This window comes from Eretmochelys imbricata, chromosome 1, assembly GCF_965152235.1.
Source record: "Eretmochelys imbricata isolate rEreImb1 chromosome 1, rEreImb1.hap1, whole genome shotgun sequence".
NCBI classification, from domain to species: domain Eukaryota; kingdom Metazoa; phylum Chordata; order Testudines; family Cheloniidae; genus Eretmochelys; species Eretmochelys imbricata.
The window spans coordinates 346,070,378-346,093,335 of record NC_135572.1 but is presented as its reverse complement, the minus strand read 5'-3'; the positions used below and the strand labels follow the sequence as shown (position 1 = coordinate 346,093,335).

At 41.0% G+C, this 22,958-nt stretch overlaps 1 protein-coding gene across 1 annotated transcript; it reads left to right on the top strand.

Annotated features, from left to right (window-relative positions):
- Nucleotides 1-1,249: 1,249 nt before the first annotated feature.
- SEC61A2 (SEC61 translocon subunit alpha 2) lies at nt 1,250-21,877 on the top strand. The gene is made up of 12 exons (XM_077836587.1): nt 1,250-1,398; nt 3,481-3,548; nt 7,997-8,062; nt 10,874-10,952; nt 14,289-14,420; nt 14,565-14,674; nt 15,368-15,521; nt 16,540-16,700; nt 18,376-18,573; nt 18,761-18,952; nt 19,107-19,183; nt 20,758-21,877. The coding sequence occupies exons 1-12, from the start codon at nt 1,392-1,394 to the stop codon at nt 20,942-20,944; spliced, it is 1,431 nt and encodes a 476-aa protein (XP_077692713.1). The 5' UTR covers nt 1,250-1,391; the 3' UTR covers nt 20,945-21,877.
- The last annotated feature ends 1,081 nt before the right edge of the window (nt 21,878-22,958 follow it).

Below are 22,958 nucleotides of genomic sequence, written 5' to 3'. Positions count from 1 at the left end.
ATTGGTTAGTCTCTAAGGTGCCACAAGTACTCCTTTTCTTTCTACCCTAGACAGAGGCTATTGCTGAAAAATTCTTGGTCCTTGTTGAAAGAAAGCAAGTCTGGTGCTCGTTATGGCAGTAAGGCTTGAGGAAGAGACTCTCCCCTTCCAACCAGGTTTCATCATAGCACAGAAAACCTATTCTCTGCGCCTTAAGTCCAGAACGTGGGCTGCCTGTATCTAGGGCTCGCTGCGCTAGGGCTGTGACTCCCCAGCTCGGGTATGCCTAGCACTACACCTTGCTGCGCTAGTGTGACTATAAATAGCCGTTTAACTGCCTTGGAGGTAGGGCTGGGCTGGGTTGCCTAGGTAGCTCCTGCCCTTAAATCTGTGGTTATGCTGCTATTTATATTCCTACCGCCTCAAGAAGATGCGTGCCTGCGCCGGGGCATCACCCTCGCTTGTAATGCAGACAGAGCCTGTGGTCTCCTTCTACTTAGTCTCACAGCACCCCGGGGAGGGCGGCTGCCGCAGAGCAGGGACTTGAGCCGGGCTCTCCTGTGCCCCAGCCTAGCACATTCACCCCAGGGGGCGCCCAGCCCGGGAGGTCTCAGGGTGAAACGTAAATAGCAACGCCTCCCCCGGCCTCCTGACATGGGGGGAACCGGTTTGTACCCCTCTAGCACCACCCCCCCCATCGAGTTCGCGGGTGGGCGGAAGCAGGGGCAGAGCCCTGAGTCGCCGGGGCACAGAACTCCTCCAGCCCCGCGGCGGCGGAGAGAGAGCGCGAGCTTCTCCCGGGGCTGCGGGGGAGGAGAGCGAGCTCCGGCGGGAGCCAGGACGCGGGGAGCGAGACAGGGGAAAGCGAGCTCCGGCCGGCGAGGGGGGCATGTTCCGGGGTCGGAGTTAAATGTCTGTGCACGCTCCCATGATGGGCCCCTTTCCCTCCCTGTCGCATGGGACCTCCCCGCCCCGCCATGTGTGGACGCTCCCCGCCTGAAGGGGGCGCAGACCTTGACCTCTGACCCGCTGGGGATGACGCGTTGGGTCCTTTAACGTGTTTAGGCGACGTCCCCGCGCCTGAGCCCTCTGCTCCGGTCCGCTTAACGGGTCAAGGAATGGAGTCATTTTGGCGGGGTGAAGGGTCCTTCCCGGAAAGGGGAATGATGCCTGTTGTCCCGGGTCCCGCCCCTCTCCCAGACTCCCACACGTACACTGCTCAGGAAGTGGGTGGCCACGGCGCTGCCTGATCCGTTACCGGACCGGTAGGGGGAGGGGTCCTGATTGTCCCTGCGTCGCGGAACAGGGCCGGCAGTCACGTGACTGGCAGCGGCCGGCGCCTCGGAGCGAGGAGGGGGCTGCAGGGGGAGGGGAAGCCCGGACTCCCCTTGGCCAGGCAGGCCCCCGCCGCCATGGGCAGTGAGTATCGGGCGGAGAAGCGGGATCCGACGGGCGGCGACAGAGGAGGCTGGGGGAAGGGGCGATCGGGGCCACGGACACCAGGTGTGCGGGTGGGGGCGCCCTGAGGGACAGACAGACACCAGGGTGTGCGGGTGGGGGCGCCCTGAGGGACAGACAGACACCAGGGTGGGCGCCTGGGGGCGCCCTGAGGGAGGCGGGGACGGACGGACCGACGGCTCCCCAGGCTGGGCGTCTGGGGGTGACCTGTCGGAGGGACGGACGGACCGAGGGCAAGAGACGACCGGAAGGGGGCTGACTGACAGACACTAGGCTGGAGTGAGGGGCGATCTGGGCAACAGAGAGACCCTCGGCTGAGGCGTATGGGGCAATCCAGCGGGAGGAACAAGCCTTGGCTGTAGGGGGATGGTACAGGGGAGTTGTGGCCGGCGAGCGGGAGGCTGTGACTTGTAAGGGACGTGTGGGAGGATTGGCCCAGGGGTGGCTGTAGAACGTGCTGGGAGAAGTTGGGGGTGACCATGTCCATGAGGGCGTGACTCTGCCTGGCTAAATGCGCTGGGGAATAATACACCTGTTTCCCAGGCAAGGGAAAACGAATCATTAGGGCTGTGGATCTTTCTGTGGGTTTGTCCAGCTTGCCTGTTCTGCGCAGGTCAGGAGGCTTTGACCACACTAGCCTTTGCCCTTGCCTGCTGAAGTGCCACCCGTGGCCATGTGGGGCCATGCCTGTTAGTGACACCATGCTTGTCCAAAAAGAAAAGGAGTACTAGTAGCACCTTAGAGACTAACCAATTTATTTGAGCATAAGCTTTCGTGAGCTACAGCTCACTTCATCGGATGCACTGGTTAGTCTCTAAGGTGCCACTAGTACTCCTTTTCTTTCTGCGAATACAGACTAACACGGCTGCTACTCTGAAACCATGCTTGTCCAGTAAGACTGCCTGAGATCCCCTGCACGGGAGCTCTGGCCTTGCTCTATGTGTACTGTGTGTTTGTATGTACTGAACAGGCTGAAGCAACAAACCGAGAGAAGAAGAATATGGTTCGAAAATTGAAATCTCATTCTGACTGTTTAATTTCCAAATTTCTGTTCGCTGTCAAGCCAGCATAATCCAGCTAATCTGTTGGCACCTGTTGGATTTTTGTAGGATCTTCTGGCCTTAGTTTACCAACAATGGAATCATTTCAACTTTATAAATGAAACATGTCTTTTAATGGCCTGTCTTATGATTTCATGGCACCAAGTATTAAAGTGTAAAAATATAGCCTAATAGATTAGAAAATAAGAAAAAGGGATCATTTCAGTTCTGCCTGCATATTTGTGTGTGGGTGGATTGGTGATTTGATCTTTGCTGATATTCATTGTACCTAATATGTCTTCTTATAATGCACATGCTTTGGAGGCCAAAAAAAAAAAAAAAAAAATCATTCTTTGCTCTGGAATTTGTTCCAATAAAAGGGATCATACTGTCTAACTTGTTCACTCTTTCTCAGTTAGAAATATTAGGCAGAACCACGTCAAATGATAAAGGAACTAAAATCCCACACTGCTCTGATTACATCTAGTATTTTAGAGAGCTTAAAATCACAGGTGTTTCTTTTAAGTGACTACTTTGGGAAACTCCATTCTATTATATGATTTAGGATGATTTTTTTCCCTCTGCATATTTTAGTGCTATTATAAATCAACATCTTGTCTCTGTATTTACCTAACATGGAAAGATAGCAGATATTCATCTTCAGTTAATGTTCAAGTTCCAGCTTACTGTCATTATTATATATAATACTTCCTTTCATGAGTATAAAAATGACACCAAGTCAAATGTGAAGGAAAATTCAGACCTTGTTAGTAATAAACATTAAATTCCATCTCAAACTTTTGCCATGTTTTGTCATGAATTTGCAGGTAGTGGTAAGAGTATGAATTTATGTATGCAACTCATTTTTTGAATGTCATACAAGTAGTTAATGTGCATATTTAAAGGGCTGAATCCTAGGTAAGAAAGTGAGTGCTGTAATATGTAACAGTTCACTATGATTCAGCTTGAAAAACTTATTTTATTTATTTTTTTCTTTAAACAGTTAAATTTTTAGAAGTTATTAAGCCTTTCTGTGCAGTTTTACCTGAAATCCAGAAGCCTGAAAGAAAGGTTAGTGCTGTGTTTTGATTTTTGCTTGTATTGGTGAATTCATAGATTATTTTAGGGATATAATTCATAGATTATTTTGTGAGGGGACTCAGTCACTGGGTCCCGTCACTCAGTAGACAATTGTGAGGGGACTCAGTCACTGTGTCCCTGGGTGTTTTAAGCCTCCAGAGCCTGAATAGAGCCAAGCCAACACCCCATCCTTGGGGTTCTTAAGTATGCTCTTGGGGTGCAAACCTTCTGTCTAGCACCCCCTCCTGAGGGCTGGAAGCAGCTCTTTAGCCCCTGGACTCAGTGCTGACCATTCAAACTCCTCCATAGGTTAAGCATACCCACTTCCAGAACTCCACCCAAAGGTGTGAGCCTTCTGGGTTACTGTTTGACAGTGCAAGGAGGCCTATGGCAAGTATAAAGCAGGTAACAGTCGCTTTGTACACATCTAATACCATTGCTCTTTTACTTAACAGATAAAGCATGTGAGTACAGATCATTTTGCAGTGTCCCCCTCTAGCTCACCTGTCCCTAGGGAGTCCTTGTGGTTCCTCAGTATTCAGGGATGTAGTCACGGTCCCTAGCCTCCTCAGCTCCCTATATGTTGGATTGCTTCTTCCTCCTCTTGAGCTGGAGAAAATTGTCACCAAAGATGCTCCTTTTTTATAATTTTCCAGTCTGTTCTGTTGGGTGACTCCCTCATCAGCCTCAACAGGTGACCAGAAACCCTTACCATGTTTGTGGCCAGGCTACCTCTGCCTTTGAGTTCAGACTTGAAAAAATGGTTGGCAGCCATCTCTTTGTCATGTAGATGGACAATCCTAAAATTTAACAATTCTGTTGATAGCTGTATGCCAGCACATCTCAGGAATTATAGTTCAAGATGGAGGTTAAAAGACAGTGGGAATGTAAAGACAGTAAGACCAGCCTTACAATCAAATGGAGTTTATAGTCTGATACAGGTACTTGCAAAGACTTCATAATCTCACACAGAATACATAAATTGTCAGTGTCTGTGTGTGTTGTATGCTTTACACTTACCACTTGGACCCTGGAATAGGTAAACCAGAAGTCTCTCACCTTTGGGTGTAATTCTAGGAGTGGGTGTATTTAAGCTATGAGGGAGTATAAATGGTTTGTACTGAGCCCAAGGGCTGGACAGCAGGCTCCAGCTGTTAGGAGGGCATCCCTGGGGTGCAGTCTGGGAGCTGGGGTACCACTGAGCCCCCTAACCCTGGGCTTCCTCTCACACTGTACTGCTGTGACAAGCTGCAGAGCCCTCCAGCCTGCACTTTTACCAGCATACATACAGGTAGGGCCACACCCAGCTGCAGTTACATGCAGGCTCTCTGACTAGCCCCTGCATAGGAAGGCTACAGTTAAGGCAACTCCCAGCTCCCCAGATGTGCACCCCCTCTGGAGTATAAATCCAAAATTATACCGTCTTGCGCTGTACAGCGTAAGTTCATAAAATTCACCCTCTCCCTCAATGTGGAGAGGAATATGCAACAGCCTTTGCTCCTGAGTTATGATTCCCACCCATTTCACTCCAGCTTACTGGTTTAGATAAAGCAAAAACAAGTTTATTAACTACAAAATATAGATTTTAAGTGATTATATGTGATGGCAAATAGATCAAAGCAGATTACCTAGCAAATAAACAAAAAAATGCAAATTAAGCTTAATATACTAAATAGATAGGATGTGAATAGCAGATTCTCACCCTAAGAGATGATACAAGCAGGCTGAAGATTTTTAAGGGCAAACTGCACTTGCTTTACAGCTTGGAATCCCTATGTGTTTCATTCATAGGCTAAAAGTATCTTTGGTCTGAGTCCAGCACTTCTCCCAGTTCAGTCTTTGTCCCTTGGGTGTTTCCAGGAGTCTTCTTGGGTGGGGAGTGAAGAACACCAAATGATGTCACTCCCTATCTTTTATAGCTTTTACGTATGGTGGGAACTCTTTGTTTCAAAGCTTGGTTCCCAGACCAGTCTGTGGAAAAATACTGACATCCCAAGATGGAGTCTAGAGACATGTGGTCTCATCACATGTCCTGTAGAGTCATAGCAGCCATTACTTGGAGGCTGTCTGTAGCATTTTCAGGCTTCCCAGGTGGGAGATAAGCTTCTCCTAAGGCCTGTTGTTTTTTCCTAATGGTCCATTGCCCTGAATAGGCCCTTTCCCACCCACTATCTACACTGAAAGCATCTTGTCTAGTGGGCATTACCCAGGTGTAACTACATTTGAAGTACAGGTACATAGTTAACATTCTTAACTTCAGACACAAAAATGATACATGCAGACAAATAAGATAATCGTATTCAGCAAATTATAACTTTCCCAATGACACCTCACATGATATATCTTGCATAAAATACATCAGAATTATTCTATAATTGTATCATAATAATATCACTGTGAAGAATTTGGCATGCAGTGTCATAGAGGGTCTGTGTCCCAAGAGTGTGCCTAGGAACTCGAAGACTGTAGCAGTGGCTGGGCACTGGAGGTTTAAAATGCCCAGGAACTCAATGGCTGGGTTCCCTCTCAGCAGTCTGATGAGTGTCAGAGAGGGGCACTCGACTGAATCTGACACCTATTATCAAATTGAGCAAATCAACCCTTAAATTCTGTTTTTTGAGCAAAGCAGATCAAACTCCTTGAGTCTCTCACTTATAAGGCATGTTTTCCTTTAATAATTCTCATGACTCTTTTCTCTGAACCCTCTGCAATTTATCAACATCCTTCTTGCATTGTGGACACCTGAACAGGATGCAGTATTCCAGTAGGGGTCACACCAGTGTCAAATACAGAGGTAATATAACCTCCCTACTCTTACTCAATATTCCCCTGTTTATATAACCAATGGTTGTATTCACCCTTTTGGCCACAGCACTGCACTGGGAGCTCGTGTTCAGCTGATTATCCCCCATGACCCCCAAGTCTTGGTTCCCAGAATAGAATCCCCCATCTGGTAAATATGGCCTCATGTCTTTGCTCCTAGATGTAGTACTTTACGTTTGACTGCATTAAAATGCATATTGTTTACCCTCATCCAGTTTGCCAAGTGTTATAAAATCACAGACGATTAGGGTTGGAAGAGATCTCAGGAGGTCATCTAGTCCAACTCCTTGCTCAAAGCCGGACCAACCCCAACTAAATCATCCCAGCCAGGGCTTAGTCAAGCCGGGCCAGTGATCCAGATTATACTGTACCAGTGCCTCTTCATTATTTACTACCCCCAATCTTTGTGTCATCTGCAAACTTTATCAGTAAGGATTTTGTTTTCTTCCAGGTCATTGATCAGTTTCTAATATGTGTGAAAGTTGCATCCAGTCCTCCTGCCAATTAAATCAGTTTCTCATTGTATTCCGTGAGAGCAAGAAATGTGCTTTTCTCTTTCTATTCTTTTCTCTCTCATGAAAAAGCATCATTTGTGAGTTTTGATTGGATATGTTAATATTGTAATTACAGTAGTAATTATAGTAGTAATAGTAGTAGTAATTACTACTAGTTGTAAACAGATAGCTGTGGTTCATATTTCCCTGGTATGCATAGTTAAAATCTGTTTGAACAGGATGTTTTCTAAACTAAGAACTTGAACAGACTGAAAACACTGTGAGGAGGACACTTATGTCACTCATTTTGCACCAACTGTAGGTGAGAAAATGTGAAAGGAGTGAAGCGTCCAGGCATATCTGATCCGATAACTGTGTGTTGTTTCAGTACTTGTTGTTTCTGGCGGTAGTACCTGGATGGCCCTTTTCTGTGTCTGGCCTATGGCCTCAGAAAGCTCATTTCCTTTTTCCTTTCATGTCAGACTACAGCTAAAGAAACTTTTCTTACTTTTGTGGCTTGAGGGTGTACTGGGTGATACAAAGCTGTGTTTTCTTTGATACTGAAGTGTCGTTATAGTCTTGTAGAGTCAGAGGGAATATGGATTTTAGTTATCACACGAGGTGCCTTAAAATATGAGTGCAAAAAAGATGGCGGACTACCCTAAACTATTGGAAAAAGGTGGTATGATCCTTGAAGCTAATAGTTTTCCCCATTGTTTTTCAGGTATGTTCTGGGAGGTGTGTGCTGGGATGTTCTTTTTTTAGGCCATTGTGTTGCTTTTCTGCCCCAGTCCCTCTTACATTAATGTATCATAGATGTATAATAAACATTCCACTAATGCCAGTGTAAGTTAGATTGTGTAACTCAACAGCTAGCTTACATGTCATTATTCTTCAAGTATTACATAGGAACTTCACTACTGTCACATTAGATATATCAGATAATCCGTGTTAAACATCAGTCAGTGTTAGAAATCTACTGTTATGGTTGAATACTCTGGCTCTGAACTCTACATGATGTAGCATTTTATGTCCTAGAATATTATTATATTATGATCTCTAAATATGTAGTGTTAACACAGGTTTGTGATTAATCCACTTTTTCTAAATTCTGTTTTATAGATCCAGTTCAGAGAGAAAGTACTATGGACAGCTATTACACTGTTCATTTTCTTAGTGTGCTGTCAGGTATGTACCTGTTTACATGTGCATGCATGCACGCAGGCACCCCCCCCCCTTTCTGTAAGACATGCAAGAGGATATAATGTTTGTTTTTAATGTTGGAGTAGGGAGGATTCCTTGTATATCTGTACCAGTTCAGTTACTTTGTAATTTTACATTAAACGTTTAAGTAGTTCTGTCAATGAAACTTGCTCTTGTGAAGCATCCTTTGTTAAAATTCATACGGTTTTCCCCCACAAAAATTAACTTCTTGTTACACCCTAATTTTCGGACCTTAGAAGGGCGTTGTGAACTTGAAATCTAGTCTCATTTGAAAAATAAATTAAAAGTAGTTTCAGGTTTCACACCTACCCTTGATTTCCTCTGACAATTTCTTTGATTTTACTGTATCGTCTTTCCTCTTTATTTAACAATTATATATGTTTCTCTCCTTTGTTACTGTATGTGAAACACCCATACAAATGGGGGACGCTGATAATAGAGTAAAAAGTGAAACTACGTACAAAGTGCTGCCAAATTCACACAGTAAACAAACTGAAAAATAGATTTGTCTTTTTAATCTTATAACTAAGACGTTAGTTGTAATAGTAAGTTTTTAAAAAAATAGAAGCGTGATTGTTTTAAATTTAGCCATGCTTTTAACAAGATGGCGCAGTATATGGGTTGCAACCTCTACAAGGAAATAGTTCTTTAAATACTGTTTCAGTTTAAATATAAAAAATGTAATGGAAATATGGATAGAGATGTTAGTTACTAAAAAGCAAGCGTTTACAAATTTAAGTAGTGTTTGTAAAACACAGGCCAAGAATCATTAAAACCTAAATTTGGAGCCTAAGTTAACCTGAGAACATCTCATTGCATGAAGTTAATATAAATGTCCATTTAAACCTTTTTGTACATGGTTTTGCAGCGCTTTTAAATTGCACTTTAAAACATTGATTCTGAAATTGTAGTGTATAAAATAACCATTCTAGAGCCACTGAGTAATGGGTATATTCAAGTGATCCACAAAATACAGTCTGTAAGTTTTTGAACAGCGAAAGGCTATTTAGAGGCCAAAGGAAGTCTTCTTTTAAAATTGGCTTGTTTTCTTTTGGGGAGCCATTAAAATGTTTGTCTGAGATGGAAGAACATACTATTTCAGCACTGTGTAGCTGCTAAATGTATATTAAATGTAGACTTTGAATAGTGGAAGCTTTACAAGGATTACAATAGTAAAATAGGGAAGAAACAAGTATAGACTGATTTTCAGTAAGTAGTTTAGTTTAGAAGAATGTAGATTTCAGTCTGACAAAATTCCTGGGACACATTTTTTCCATAATTGAGGTAGGTTCCAAAAGAGCTAATACCTCATCAATAGGGCCCTACCAAATTCACAGTCCATTTTGGTCAATTTCACGGTCTTGGGATTTTAAAAATCATAAATGTCATGATTTTAGATATTAAATCTGAAATTTCATGGTGTTGTGACTGTAGGGGTCCTGAGTCAAAAAGGGACTGTGAAGGGTTGCAAGGTTATTATAAAGGGGTTGTGGTGTTGCCACCCTTCTGCACTGCTGCTGGAATTGGAAAAGGTTCAGAAAAGGGCAAGAAATATGATTAGGGGTATGGAACGGCTGCCATGTGAGGAGAGATTAATAAGACTGGGACTTTTCATCTTGGAAAAGAGACAACTAAGGGGGTATATGATTGAGGTCTGTAAAATCATGACTGATGTGGAGAAAGTAAATAAGGAAGTGTTATTTACTCCTTCTCATAACACAAGAACTAGGAGTCACCAAATGAAATTAATAGGCAGCAGGTTTAAAACAAACAAAAGGAAGTATTTTTTCACACAACGCACAGTCAACCTGTGGAATGCCTTGCCAGAGGATGTTGTGAAGGTCAAGAGTATAACAGGGTTCAAAAAAGAACTAGATAAATTCATGGAGGATAGGTCCATCAATGTCCATTTGCCAGGATGGGCAGGGATGGTGTACCTAGGCTCTGTTTGCCAGAAGCTGGGAATGGGTATCAAAGGAATGGATCACTTGATGATTACCTGTTCTGTTCATTTCCCTTGGGGCACCAGACATTGGCCACTGTTAGAAGACAGGATACTGGGCTAGATGGAACTTTGGTCTGACCCAGTATGGCAGTTCTTATGTTTCTGATCTGTTTGATATATGGTATCAAAACTCGAAAGGTGAAGTTAATTACCATGCTGGCTTTTATTGACTTAAATTTGTGGTTGTTTCCATTCATGGTACTTTTCAGAGTTAAATGATTTTAAATATTTCATTTCTGTGGTTGGGGAATTAATCATTGGTGAAAATATTTGTATTAAGTTTTCTGCTATGTCTCTTAACTGTAAAGAAACACAATATTAGGACCCAAAGGTAAAATTAAGTTAGCAACTGAATGCTTTCTGTTTTCATTTTCAAATCTGAAAACTTTTTATTTTTATATATTGATCCAAAGCTCAAACACTCTGATGCAAAAATGTCAGTGAAATACAAAACCAATAAAATTTACTATTTTATAGTCTTCCTAACACATGAAGACCAGTATATTTAATTTGTACAGGTTATTAAATATGTCTCTCTCATATTGTGCTTTGGGTTTTCCTCAGAGGATTATATTGCTTGTCGTATAAATTTTATGCTCTGGTTTTAATGTCCGAAACATGAAGAATATTGGAATAAATTATCCTAAGCAACGTATCTATAACCTGAAACCAGTTCAGGATTACTCTTTATAGTATGTATTTGTTTGTACTTTATGCAGTCTAGCTTTACAGAGAAGTCTAGACATTTAGTACTATACATATCTTTACAGATACCTTTGTTTGGAATCATGTCATCAGACTCTGCAGATCCTTTCTATTGGATGAGAGTAATTCTTGCATCAAACAGAGGTTAGTAAATTAGTCATCTCTTCACTGTTTTTCTCTCTGGTATTCTATTAATTTAAACTAGTATGATTGACAATTGATAGACATTAAACTGATTTTCAAGTATTTGATTTCATGGAGTCTAGGAGTCAGAATTAAATACTTTGTGAGTGTTTAGGACAGATGTAATACTTTAAATTCATAACACTTTTCAAAAGCCAATACAGGTATCTCCTATTTTGAAAATAGCATAGGAATTTGGCATCATCTGAGGAGCAAATGAAATTCAGCTTGCTGCTCTACTTTTGGAAAGAGTATCTCAAATATGTATGGTAGGTAACCTACCATATGAATAAATGATTCCCACTTATTGATAATACTAGTTTGCACTTTGAGATGCTTGGAGTAGAAGGTGATTTATAAATCCTAGTGAATTAAACCACAAAATACAACTACAAAATAGATGAGCAAATAATTTTACAGGTCTGGAAACTGAAGGTAGAGAGGTTAAGAGGCTTGCTCGAGATCACAGTGCACCTGTGACAGAGCTGGGATTAGAACTCCTAGCTCTGAGTCCTTCTCTCAGTTGTTCAGATCATGCTGCCTCTATTGCTAATTCTTGTTCTGTTTTGTTGATTTGTATCTGTTCTCAGTCTGCAGCAGTTTAGGTCCCTTTTTTTTTTTTTTTTTTAAATTAACTTTGCTGATAGTTTTATGTGACAGTATATTAATTCATTGCAAGTGAAAGAAGGGTAATCAAACTTGTCAGGGCTGTCTTTGTTTCTCATTTGCACAGTGCCTGAAGTAATGCTGTCCTGAGCCCCAAGCGATGCCTCTAAATGATACTGCAATGTAAATATTTGGCTTGCATATATATTTTTTTCAGAATATTATCTCCTTTTAATCACTTTATACACACACACGTACACACACACAAAGATAAATTAAAAAGCTGACTTGATATACTGTGTACAGATGTGGTCCCCTCATCTCAAAAAAGATATACTGGCATTAGAAAAGGTTCAGAAAAGGGCAACTAAAATGATTAGGGGTTTGGAACGGGTCCCATATGAGGAGAGATTAAAGAGGCTAGGACTTTTCAGCTTGGAAAAGGAGACTAAGGGGGGATATGACAGAAGTATATAAAATCATGAGTGGTGTGGAGAAAGTGAATAAGGAAAAGTTATTTACTTGTTCCCATAATATAAGAACTAGGGGCCACCAAAAGAAATTAATGGGTAGCAGGTGTAAAACAAATAAAAGGAAGTTCTTCTTCACTCAGCGCACAGTCAACCTGTGGAACTCCTTGCCTGAGGAGGTTGTGAAGGCTAGGACTATAATAGGGTTTAAAAGAGAACTGGATAAATTCATGGAGGTTAAGTCCATTAATGGCTATTAACCAGGATGGGTAAGGAATGGTGTCCCTAGCCTCTGTTTGTCAGAGGGTGGAGATGGATGGCAGGAGAGAGATCACTAGATCATTACCTGTTAGGTTCACTCCCTCTGGGGCACCTGGCATTGGCCACTGTCGGTAGACAGGATACTGGGCTGGATAGACCTTTAGTCTGACCCAGTATGGCCATTCTTATGTTCTTATGATATGGCCTATTTGAATCAAAATTGTAAATGTTTTTGTTCTTCCTCATAGTTAAGATTTTGACTATGAAAACAATATAAAATGTTGAACTGGCCACATACTAATTTTGGCTCTTTGAAACATTGAGCATTTGGACCAAACAGTTAAACTGGCAACATGCTCGGAAAGAAGAGACTTTCCTATGATTCGCTGAAGGATGGATAAACCTTCAAAAAGTCAAAATTTATAATGCTGGCTTAGAACCAAATGTGTAATAGCTTTGGGAGATTTTATTGAATTATTTTTTTAATAGCTTTGGAATCCACTGTATTATAAATGCAGTACACCCTGGGAAGTGTTATGAGCTTCAAAGGACTATTTCACACAAAGTGCCAGAGAAGAATGAATTTTTGGGACAACGCAGTTAAAAGGGTTTTCCAGGAAATCTCTGGGGAAGGTGTGTGTGCCCCTGCTGGTTATGTAAGAACTCCTCCTTTTGAAGCTTCCCCCTGAGGAGAGGTGACCGGCAGACATGAGGACGCTATCAAAGGCCCAAACTGTATAAAGGAAAGGATGAATGAGCTAACAGCTGTTATGATCTTGTAACCCCAGAAAAACCCTGTGGTGGGATTTGAAGGACTGATCACCTGCCAGACCCCTTGTTGGAGTTGGGACGATCTCTAGTAAACTTATTAGCATGTGTTTAGGTCCTTTTATTGTTTTTCATGTTTTTTCTGTTCTGTAATGCTTTCAGCTTAAGTATAAATGTGCTCACTTAGAAAGGGCTGTGTGGTAACTTCTAAGTGCGTGCAATTATGCTGGGTATAGCCTCGGAGGAGAAAGCAAAGCAGGCCAGCTCATGCAGTCTGACTTTCTGGGTAACTCACGTTGTAAGCAGGGAACTGTGCAGTCTGAAAAAACCCCGGTCAGGATGGGGAGAGACATGGGTCTCTACCCAAGAGAGCTGACAGCTGGAGAGCCAGAAGGCTAAAAGTAGTTTCAGGAGAAGTTGCCCTGAATTATTACAGACTACACTGCAGATATCTATGTCTTAGGAGGTATTGTTTCAATTGGTAGCATCTTACCCTCAGAGCTGATACTGAACCAATATTCTAGCAGAGAGCTCGGAGGCATGGTGCTAGTAGATGATACAAAAATCAGCACATTTTAATAGCCACATGACTTGTTTCTTAAAAGTGTTAATTTAATCCTGCTGTCCTCATCAGATTCTAATGTGGGTAATTATATTCTGCCTTCCTAAACGCCGCCTGCACCTTCAGTTGGAAATTCAGTGGTTCTCTGATTGGTGAGTGATAAATCACAGTGGCCTTCTGAGACATTTCTGATGGTCCACAAAATGGACCAAGAAGTTGAGAGATACGGCTGACATGAGAGGAGAATTCAGGGGAAGACTTTCCCTAGTGAAGTGTTGAGTATTGTGAAATCCTGGAGAACTCACTACTTACCCTGTTCAGCCTCTGTACACATCAGCTTTGGATTGTAGGGTAGTTTCACAAAAATGTTTGAAGTGAAAGGCTACACACATTTCTCCCACATTGCCTTCAAAACTTCAGATTGTGACACAGCATTCTTCGTTTTTGAGGAGATAGCGATTTTTTTCTTTGAGAGTTGTTTGAAACATCACTAGACTGGAAAGTGTTTGACTGAAAGGATATGAAGAATAGTTGTTTTTTTTTTATTGCAGGTCAGAACCTTTCTAAAGGCCCGATCCTTAGAGGTGCAGGGGTTTGGGATGTGGTTTAATAATTTTTCTTCCTCTTCAGGGACTTTGATGGAGTTGGGTATCTCGCCCATTGTGACATCTGGTTTGATCATGCAGCTGTTAGCTGGTGCCAAGATCATTGAAGTTGGTGATACACCAAAAGACAGAGCTCTTTTCAATGGAGCCCAGAAATGTGAGCATTATTCTGGTTCAAATTACTAAACATTTCTATTCTTGGCAAACCAAAGTGTATAACTAAAATGCTAGATACAAGGCATCCTTAGTATACTAACTCAGCAACTGCCTATAAATGAGCATTGCTTGCTTTTTGTTTCAGTGTTCGGGATGATAATTACCATTGGGCAGGCCATTGTGTACGTCATGACTGGGATGTATGGAGATCCTGCTGAAATGGGTGCTGGAATTTGTCTCCTTATCATAATTCAGGTACAAAATTAATTCTTCTATGAATAAGTACTTCTGTGACATTCAGATATAGTATAGATGGATTGAAAATCCTGACCCTTCTCCTACTTCCCCTGACAAACCATTGTCTTTCTTCTCTTTTCTTAAGTGTTCTTAACATTGTAAACAGCACATCCTAAATGTATGTAATGCATATATGTGAAAGGCATAAAATCTCCCAGAAGGACAAACATACATGCAGTGGTTAAATATGTTCAAGATGTTCCAGATAAGTGCGTCGTGTTTGATCCCATTTGTCAAAGCTGTTAAGTATTAAAACAGGAGTAGGTGGCTTTAAAAACAGTGGACACTGGGTTTAGGAAATTTCTGATTAAAGGGTGCAAATAGATCCTAATGAAATCTTATCAAAGCAGTCCATGCACAATGTAAGAAACCAACACATCACTTCTGTGTAGAAAACATTTTTATTAAACAATGTGACTATTATTGTCAATACTGAAAAGTTATGTAAATATAGCAAGAAGACTCCTGCTCTTAAATTCCTGACCTTCTGACTTTGAATCTGTGTTGGGGGGTTAGAAGGGAACAGGACATCTAGATTTAATATTGAATACTCCCACATAATAATGAAAACATGATCAGTAATATTTTTAATACTTAAATTCTTGACTGATTTATTCTTGTTTCTGCTTACTCGCATTTCTTTCCCCACAGTTGTTTGTTGCTGGTTTGATTGTGCTGCTGTTAGATGAGCTGCTGCAGAAGGGTTACGGCTTGGGGTCTGGTATTTCCCTCTTTATTGCTACCAACATCTGTGAAACCATTGTCTGGAAGGCCTTTAGTCCCACTACCATTAACACTGGCAGAGGTACATTGCACAGAAAACCATAACCGCACCAGTTTCACTTGATGCGTGCGAGAAATTAACTTTATTGTACTACTGAGTAGCAGTTGACTATGGAACTGTTGGTTTAGTGAGGTGCTGATTAGCTTTCAACAGTTGTTGTCCAAAAATGGAGACTAAACACTGTCAGATCCATAAGAGTAACTTTATCAAGAATAACAATCCAAAGGTTCGCTTCTGTGGCTTTAAATTCTAGTGGTTGCAGTGCAGACATTTTTTTTTCCTCATCACCCTAATCCTTCCTTAACCTCAGGAATCTGGATTTCCTAGTCTGAATCCTGTGTTTTACTTTTAGCACACTGTGGTGCCCAGACACAGAAAGGTAGTGGATTTAGTATTTTAAAAGGAGATGTTTGTGGTACAGTTACTGTTTGTGAATAAGACATTCCTGTATTTAGTGTCTCCTCATAACACTCTGAAATACGTGTGACAGTTTGGAGAATGGGAATCCCACCTTCAGTTCTCTATCATGTCCTCAGTGTCCATGGCTGCACTGAGACCAGCCTTGGCCAAAGAAAAATGCTGCTTCTATCTATGCTGAGAGGTTATCAGATAGTTTATGTGTAAACTCCAAATTCTAAACCAGATTTTACCTTGATTGATTGCATCTCCAGTTTCTGGCATTTTTATTTCCTGTGCTTGCTTGCTGCTCCTTTCTACCACTCCTTTTCTCTTCTTCCCCAACTTCTCCTCACTCCATTAAAAAAAAGAATTGTTTTTGTCACATGGTTGAGAACTATAGGTTTTATCACAAAGGACAGTGTCCTGAATGTCCTTGTATGCTGCAGGCTGGAAGGGAATCTTACATTCTGACATACGTGTTCTAATAGGACTACAGTACAACATATCTCATAACATGTGTACAGCACTTTTGCAAATATAAATTAATACCAGACCTTCTTAATTAGAAATTCACACTAATTTTTTACTTTAAAATTCAAAAAGAAAGATGGAGTGGTTTACTCTGTTTTGCTTTATATAGGAACGGAGTTTGAGGGTGCAGTGATTGCATTATTCCATCTTCTGGCTACACGAACTGACAAAGTCCGTGCTTTGCGGGAGGCTTTCTACCGACAAAACTTGCCCAATCTCATGAATCTGATTGCTACCGTCTTTGTGTTTGCTGTGGTCATATATTTTCAGGTAAATTAAAAGTGCAATTTACAGCTATAGGGCAATTACTTAATTACAAAAGGAAGAAGGATCCAGACTCTGAATTTATTAGTCTTGTATTGAAAGAACTAATTACAAAAGTTAAAATGGAACAACTAAAGTATTTGTCTTATAATTTCAGGGAGTAACAAAGTAAGAATTTTTTTTCTAATATTGTCATTTCACTAACAGACATTTGACATTACAGCTATTTAATTTTATACCCAAAACCACCTGTGGTTGATATTCAGATACATTTTTGTTCTGTGTTTGTACAGTGCCTAGCACAGGGGTCTATGATTGGGGTTCCTAGGAACTATGACAACAACAATAATAAATACTACTACTAATTACATTAGTTACTTGTGAGATCTTTAACATTGCCATTAAATGCCACACACACTAACCTTTCCAGGTGAAGTATTTTCATGTTCTGGAAATGAAAAATAATTTTATTGCGAGTCTTAGTGGTTCTACAGTGTAGATAATACACTTAATACAGCACGGTTTGTTTTCGTGGTCAGCTCTTGAAAGAATATAGTCAGTCTCAGCCAGAGAGCCATACTTCTCTGTGACATGACTGGTTCAGTTGTTCGAGAATCTTGGAACTGGTGCATAGCTTTTGTCCTGTAAGTTTTCTCTAAATGTCCAGCTATGCAATATGCCTTTTTATGTAAATGTTTGATCATATTTAAAAATTGGACACTTATGATTGGTTTCTGTGAGAGATCAGTTTCAAAAGAATGCCCCCATGTGGAATAAGTGTCATCCAAGTTGTAAGGACTGAAATCTCTGGCTCCTAAACCATATGTGACTCTTAGCATGCCTGTTCAGTCTAGGAGATTAGCTATAACCAGAAAACAGCAGAATGCTCTGCTTGCAACTGTCTTCAGAGGTTGGTTAGGCTTCTGCATTAAAAGCTGGTAAGTTTTGTTGTGTTTTTTTTCCCAAACCCTAGATACAAAATGAGTGCATTTTAAAAGGGTGCTGTTGGGTTTAGAGTGGGAAAGGGTTGTGTACAAGAGGTTTTATGGAACTCAGCAATAAGACATTCTAAATATCCTTAAGGTTTTATTTAAATCAGACTTAAACATTATATTTGCAGTTATCACTTAGAGACATTCCTAGGTTCAGAGCCCCATGGTACTAGCTCTTGTTCAAACAATCTCTGTCTGATCCAAAGAATTTATAATCCAATTCCCCTGAGGACAAATATTGTAGCATTGTGTGAACAAGTGAAAATCAGAACGTGAAACTCATCCATTTTTTTAACATTCCAAGTCAAGCAAAATGGCATAAATGATAACTAATTTAAGGTGTTATTAACAGGCAAAAAAAGTTCTTAAGTGATTTTTAACCTGTAGTCTGTTTAGGTGAATGAAAATTCTAGGAGAAATGGCATACAAATTGGACAGCCATGTTACAGTCAATCATACGACTTAAATGCATAAAGATGACAGTGTAAATATTTGGCTCAATCCAAGGAAGATTCCAGAGTGCTGTTCTGTTTGTTATTATGGGAAAACAAACAAGCTATTCCAAAGGCTGTTTATTTCAGTCCTTGCATTCTAGGTTATCTAGTGAATACCATATCTCATTAAGAGTGCTGTTGTGACATGCCTTTGGGTTTAGAAATAAACTTAACGCTTCCTTAATTCTCTCTTAGGGGTTTCGTGTTGATTTACCTATCAAGTCTGCCCGATACCGTGGACAGTACAGTAGCTATCCCATCAAGCTCTTCTATACCTCCAACATTCCCATCATTCTTCAGTCTGCCTTAGTTTCAAACCTCTATGTTATTTCCCAGATGTTGTCTGTTCGGTTTAGTGGCAACTTCTTAGTAAACTTACTAGGACAGTGGGCAGTAAGTATCTATCACTTATAAAATAACTTTGATAAGTATTTTGGTATTTAACAAGTGGGAAGTTTAACTACTAGTTTTCTTTAAAGTTCATGCATCTACAGTCTTAATTAAAGGAATCTGAAACCTCCATAAAGAGGGTAAGGAGAGTCCCAGAGATAATGAGTTGCCTTTTCTTCCTCCCATGTAGGATGTCAGTGGTGGTGGCCCTGCTCGCTCTTACCCAGTTGGTGGTCTCTGCTATTACCTATCTCCCCCAGAATCCATGGGTGCTATATTTGAGGATCCTGTCCATGTAATTGTTTATATCATTTTTATGTTGGGATCCTGTGCGTTCTTCTCCAAGACATGGATTGAGGTGTCTGGTTCATCAGCAAAAGATGTAGGTGTTCTGATAACTGCTCTAAAATACTGTGTTTTAAAATCTTGTCTCTAATTTAGATAACTAGCTTCTAACAGATCACAGCTATTATTCTGTATGACTATCAGCTGGTTATAAAACACTGCAGAAGTCTGATAGAAATGTGTGTCTGCAGGTTGCTAAGCAACTGAAAGAACAGCAAATGGTGATGAGAGGCCACAGGGATACATCGATGGTTCATGAGCTTAATAGGTAAGGAAATGCTGGCTCTCTGCAGCAGTTCGCTGCAGTACTATGTACCTTTAATACATTGGGTCAACCAAAGGTGGGGTCACCTGCAGAGCCACTAAGATTTGTGCCCAGTGCAAGATGCAGATGCAGCTTACTTTTTCACTCTCCTCACGTGTTCCATACTATGCTGTCATGTCAGTTGGGGAAGGCAGACAGGAGGGACAGTGTTTATGGAAGAGTTGCGAAAAAATAGATGAAGGGAGGCTTCCTGTTTAAACAGGAGAATGGGGGAATTTGGGATGAGGCCATGGGTGGCTTTATTAAAGGGGAGACAACCGGATTTCCCAGCTTATCACTCAAATTATCACTACAGAGCTCTGACATCATGAAGCAGCTCTTCCTCCACAATATGTGGCACTGGAGCCCAAGCAATAAACATTATGCCTTGTCCCTGAGGTGGGGGTGAGGGGCTCCCTCCATTGTCCATTGGCAACATTGTCTGATGGGCTCCTGTGTTTTAAAAATCATGGATTGGAGTCAGCAACTTGCATTACAGTTAGTTAGGTTGTGGAATGTGTTCTAGAAAGGTACTAGTGTTGAAAGCTAACTGGAAAGCTAACTATTCTGACTAACTGGAAAGATCATTAGTCTGGTTTGTGTAGTTATTAAATACTCAAATGTGTGGAAGCATATTTGAAAACTACATTAGATAAAAGGGCTGGATAATGCTCAGTGATGCTGCTACTGTTGTAAAGACCATTAATGTGTTGGAAATAGAAGTGGAAGGCATTTCGTTAATCACATTATACAATGTTCATGTATGCTTTGTAAACCTTTCAGTTATACCCCAGCCTTGTTTTTCCTGTGATGGGGTCTGCTGCAGCACAATCTGTGTGTGTGTGTCTGCTGGCAGGTACTTGATTGGACGGAATTGGCGGCTAATTACTTAGAATGATTGTGCCCTCTTGCTGATGACTCTCATTGTAATCTTGCCTCTTCCCCCTCTTTCATAGTGAGATCTGGTGCAAAAGAAACAAAATGTTCTTGTTCGCTAATAGTTAAGAAGTGACTCTTTGCCGTATGAGTGAGTTTTTGCTCTTTCGAAGATCACACATTAAAATGACTCAAATTAACTATGTTTCCTTAAAATGTAGAGAAAAACTTTACCCTCAGGTGTGGACTTTACACTTGTATTGAAGGGAAATAAATAAATATTTTGCCCCAAAATAAATAGCGTGCTTAGCTACTGAAAAGCAGCAGTCTTCGGTCTCTTTAGCTTCCCAGCAGTTACTTAGCATGTACGTAGCATGCTATGTGGTCCAACCACTTTACAAACGCTAATCCTCACCACAGTGCTGTCAGGTAGACAAATATGTTTTGTTTAACTTTGTATAGTTGGAGAAACTGCCGCAGATAGGTGATGACTTACCAAAAGCAGTAGCCACTGGCAGAGTCGGGATGGAACTCTGAATTCCTAATGCCTGAATCCACTCATTCCTGTTGCTACTTCAGTTGGTCACGCACAGTGTGACCAACAACAAGCCAAACAAGACCCTTGGATGGAAAACATTAATTATGAAAACTTTCTGTTTCAGGTACATCCCTACAGCAGCTGCATTTGGTGGCTTGTGTATTGGTGCCCTCTCAGTATTAGCAGACTTTCTTGGAGCCATTGGATCAGGCACTGGCATCCTGCTTGCAGTCACCATTATTTATCAGTATTTTGAAATATTTGTAAAAGAACAGGCTGAAGTTGGAGGAGTGGGTGCTTTATTTTTCTAAATGTCCAAATATTTCACGATTTGCTTGAAAGGGAAAGTATTTTGACAACATGCCTCACATCAGTCCAATAATGCTGTCGTCTTTTTCTTTGTTTTCAAGTGTTAAGTCCCATTATCGTAATGGGCACTGAGCAATGCCTGTGTGCAGCATCAGTACCAGCTGCCTTAAGAATAAAGTTTACATTATCTTGTTTAAATAGATCTAGTGTTGCCTGTAATGCTGGAAATAAATGCATCTACTTTGCTATTCAGACACTACAGTGAGATGGTAAAATGTAAGAGTTTGATTATTAGTAAACATTTTGCACACAGCGTGAAGATCTTAAATTGATTTCCCCATTTTTAGTCAGAAAAAAATACCAGAGTGCAGATTGCCACATGCCAATATTCTTGAGCTTATTAAATAAGTTCTTGACAGAATTTGTATGTAATCTATATTTTACATGAATTACTTTTTATACTTTTTTACGTGCATTTCCCCATGGTTGTGCTTCAGTATTCCCTCTTCATTTGTGTTGTCTCCACTTGGTCACCAAACTCCTCATCATGAGGGTGGACAAATGTTTTACCTGAGATTGCTACTCCTCTCACCGGTGAATTGGTTCTGCTGTGGGGGGTGCTGTATGTGCAAGGCCCATAGAGCACTTCCATTCTCAGCCCTGGGCTTCCCGCATGGTCGGTGCAGTCATGCCACCAGGTTGGCCTATACCTTTTGTATTTAACATGTACTTGTGAAAACTGCCACTGAAACTTCATGTCCACTTTGCTTTTATGATTCTGAAGGACAGAGGCCTGCTTCCTAAAGCATTGTTCGGAGTGGGGAGATGGGGGAAATAAGCAATTCCTGTTGAAAAATTATTTATGTTGTCGTACTTTACAACAGCAATGTAACTAGTATAAACATTAGACAATAAACTTATTTAATTAAATTCTGTTCTTGTCTTATCTAAGCAAGTTTTTTCTCTTGTAAAAAAAAACAAACAAACCAACCTGTTTGCTTAAATAACGTTATCATGGTGAAATTACTTCGTTTTAAATGAACAAACATTTGTTCACAGTAGTTTGAGTCCTAATTAAGCTGAGATTTAAAATACCTAATCATCCTTGATGGTTTTTCAAAGTTAAAGATCTGTTAGAGTAGTTTGCATTGTGTTAAATACATGCTAAGGTCTGGTCTATACTAAAAAGTTGTCAGCTACATCATTCAGGGGTGTAAAAAATCCATACCCCTAAGCAACATAGGTAAGCCAGCCTAACTTGCAGTGTAGACAGTAGTATGTCAATGGAAGAATTCTTCCGTCAACCTAGCTAATAGCTCTTGGGGAGGTAGATTACCTACGCTGATGGGAGAATCCTTCCCTTCAGCATAGGTAGTGTCTACACTGAAGCACTACATTACAGCAGCACTGCTAAAACTGCATCGGTGTTTCAAGCGTAGACAACTCTTAAATCTTGGATCCTAACTTTGTTAATTTGATTTCCTAAGTTAATCAGCTTACTTTTTAAACCACTGAGGTGGTTTTTCCCCTCACTGAGGCTGAAGACCCATGAAATCTTGCATGCTAAGCAACCACACGATTTACAGAGTAGCAGTTTGGAATAGGGTCAATCCAGTGCAGTTACCACTATGAAAAATGCCATGTAATCTCCAGTGACCAGAAGAGATCAAGCCCTTTGTTTTTACATCTTCCTCAAAGACACCAGCCAGAGTTTGAGTGACTAGTGATTTTTGGGTACCCAACATGACACCTTTAAGGGGCTGACAGTTTTGAAAACTTTGGCTGATATCTTCAAGGAAGATATAAAAACCAAAAGGCTTGATTTGTTCTTGTCCCAGGCGATCACATGGCATTTTGCATAATATTGTTAATGCCACTGGTCTGACCCCACTTCAAAGTGTATATACTTAGCACAGCCAAGGCTTCAAGCTTTGTGGTTTATTCTGTCCAGCTATGTTTAGTGTAGGTCAGTTTGGTAAGTACCGCCCCTTACCTTAATCCAAGGGTGTTATACCA

What these genes read in the sequence shown, in the direction of transcription:
- SEC61A2 (XM_077836587.1), top strand. An exon ending in TTTTCTTAGTGTGCTGTCAG is followed by an intron (nt 8,063 to 10,873) that starts GTATGTACCTGT and finishes ATATCTTTACAG; the next exon opens with ATACCTTTGTTTGGAATCAT. An exon ending in TTTCAATGGAGCCCAGAAAT is followed by an intron (nt 14,421 to 14,564) that starts GTGAGCATTATT and finishes TTTTTGTTTCAG; the next exon opens with TGTTCGGGATGATAATTACC.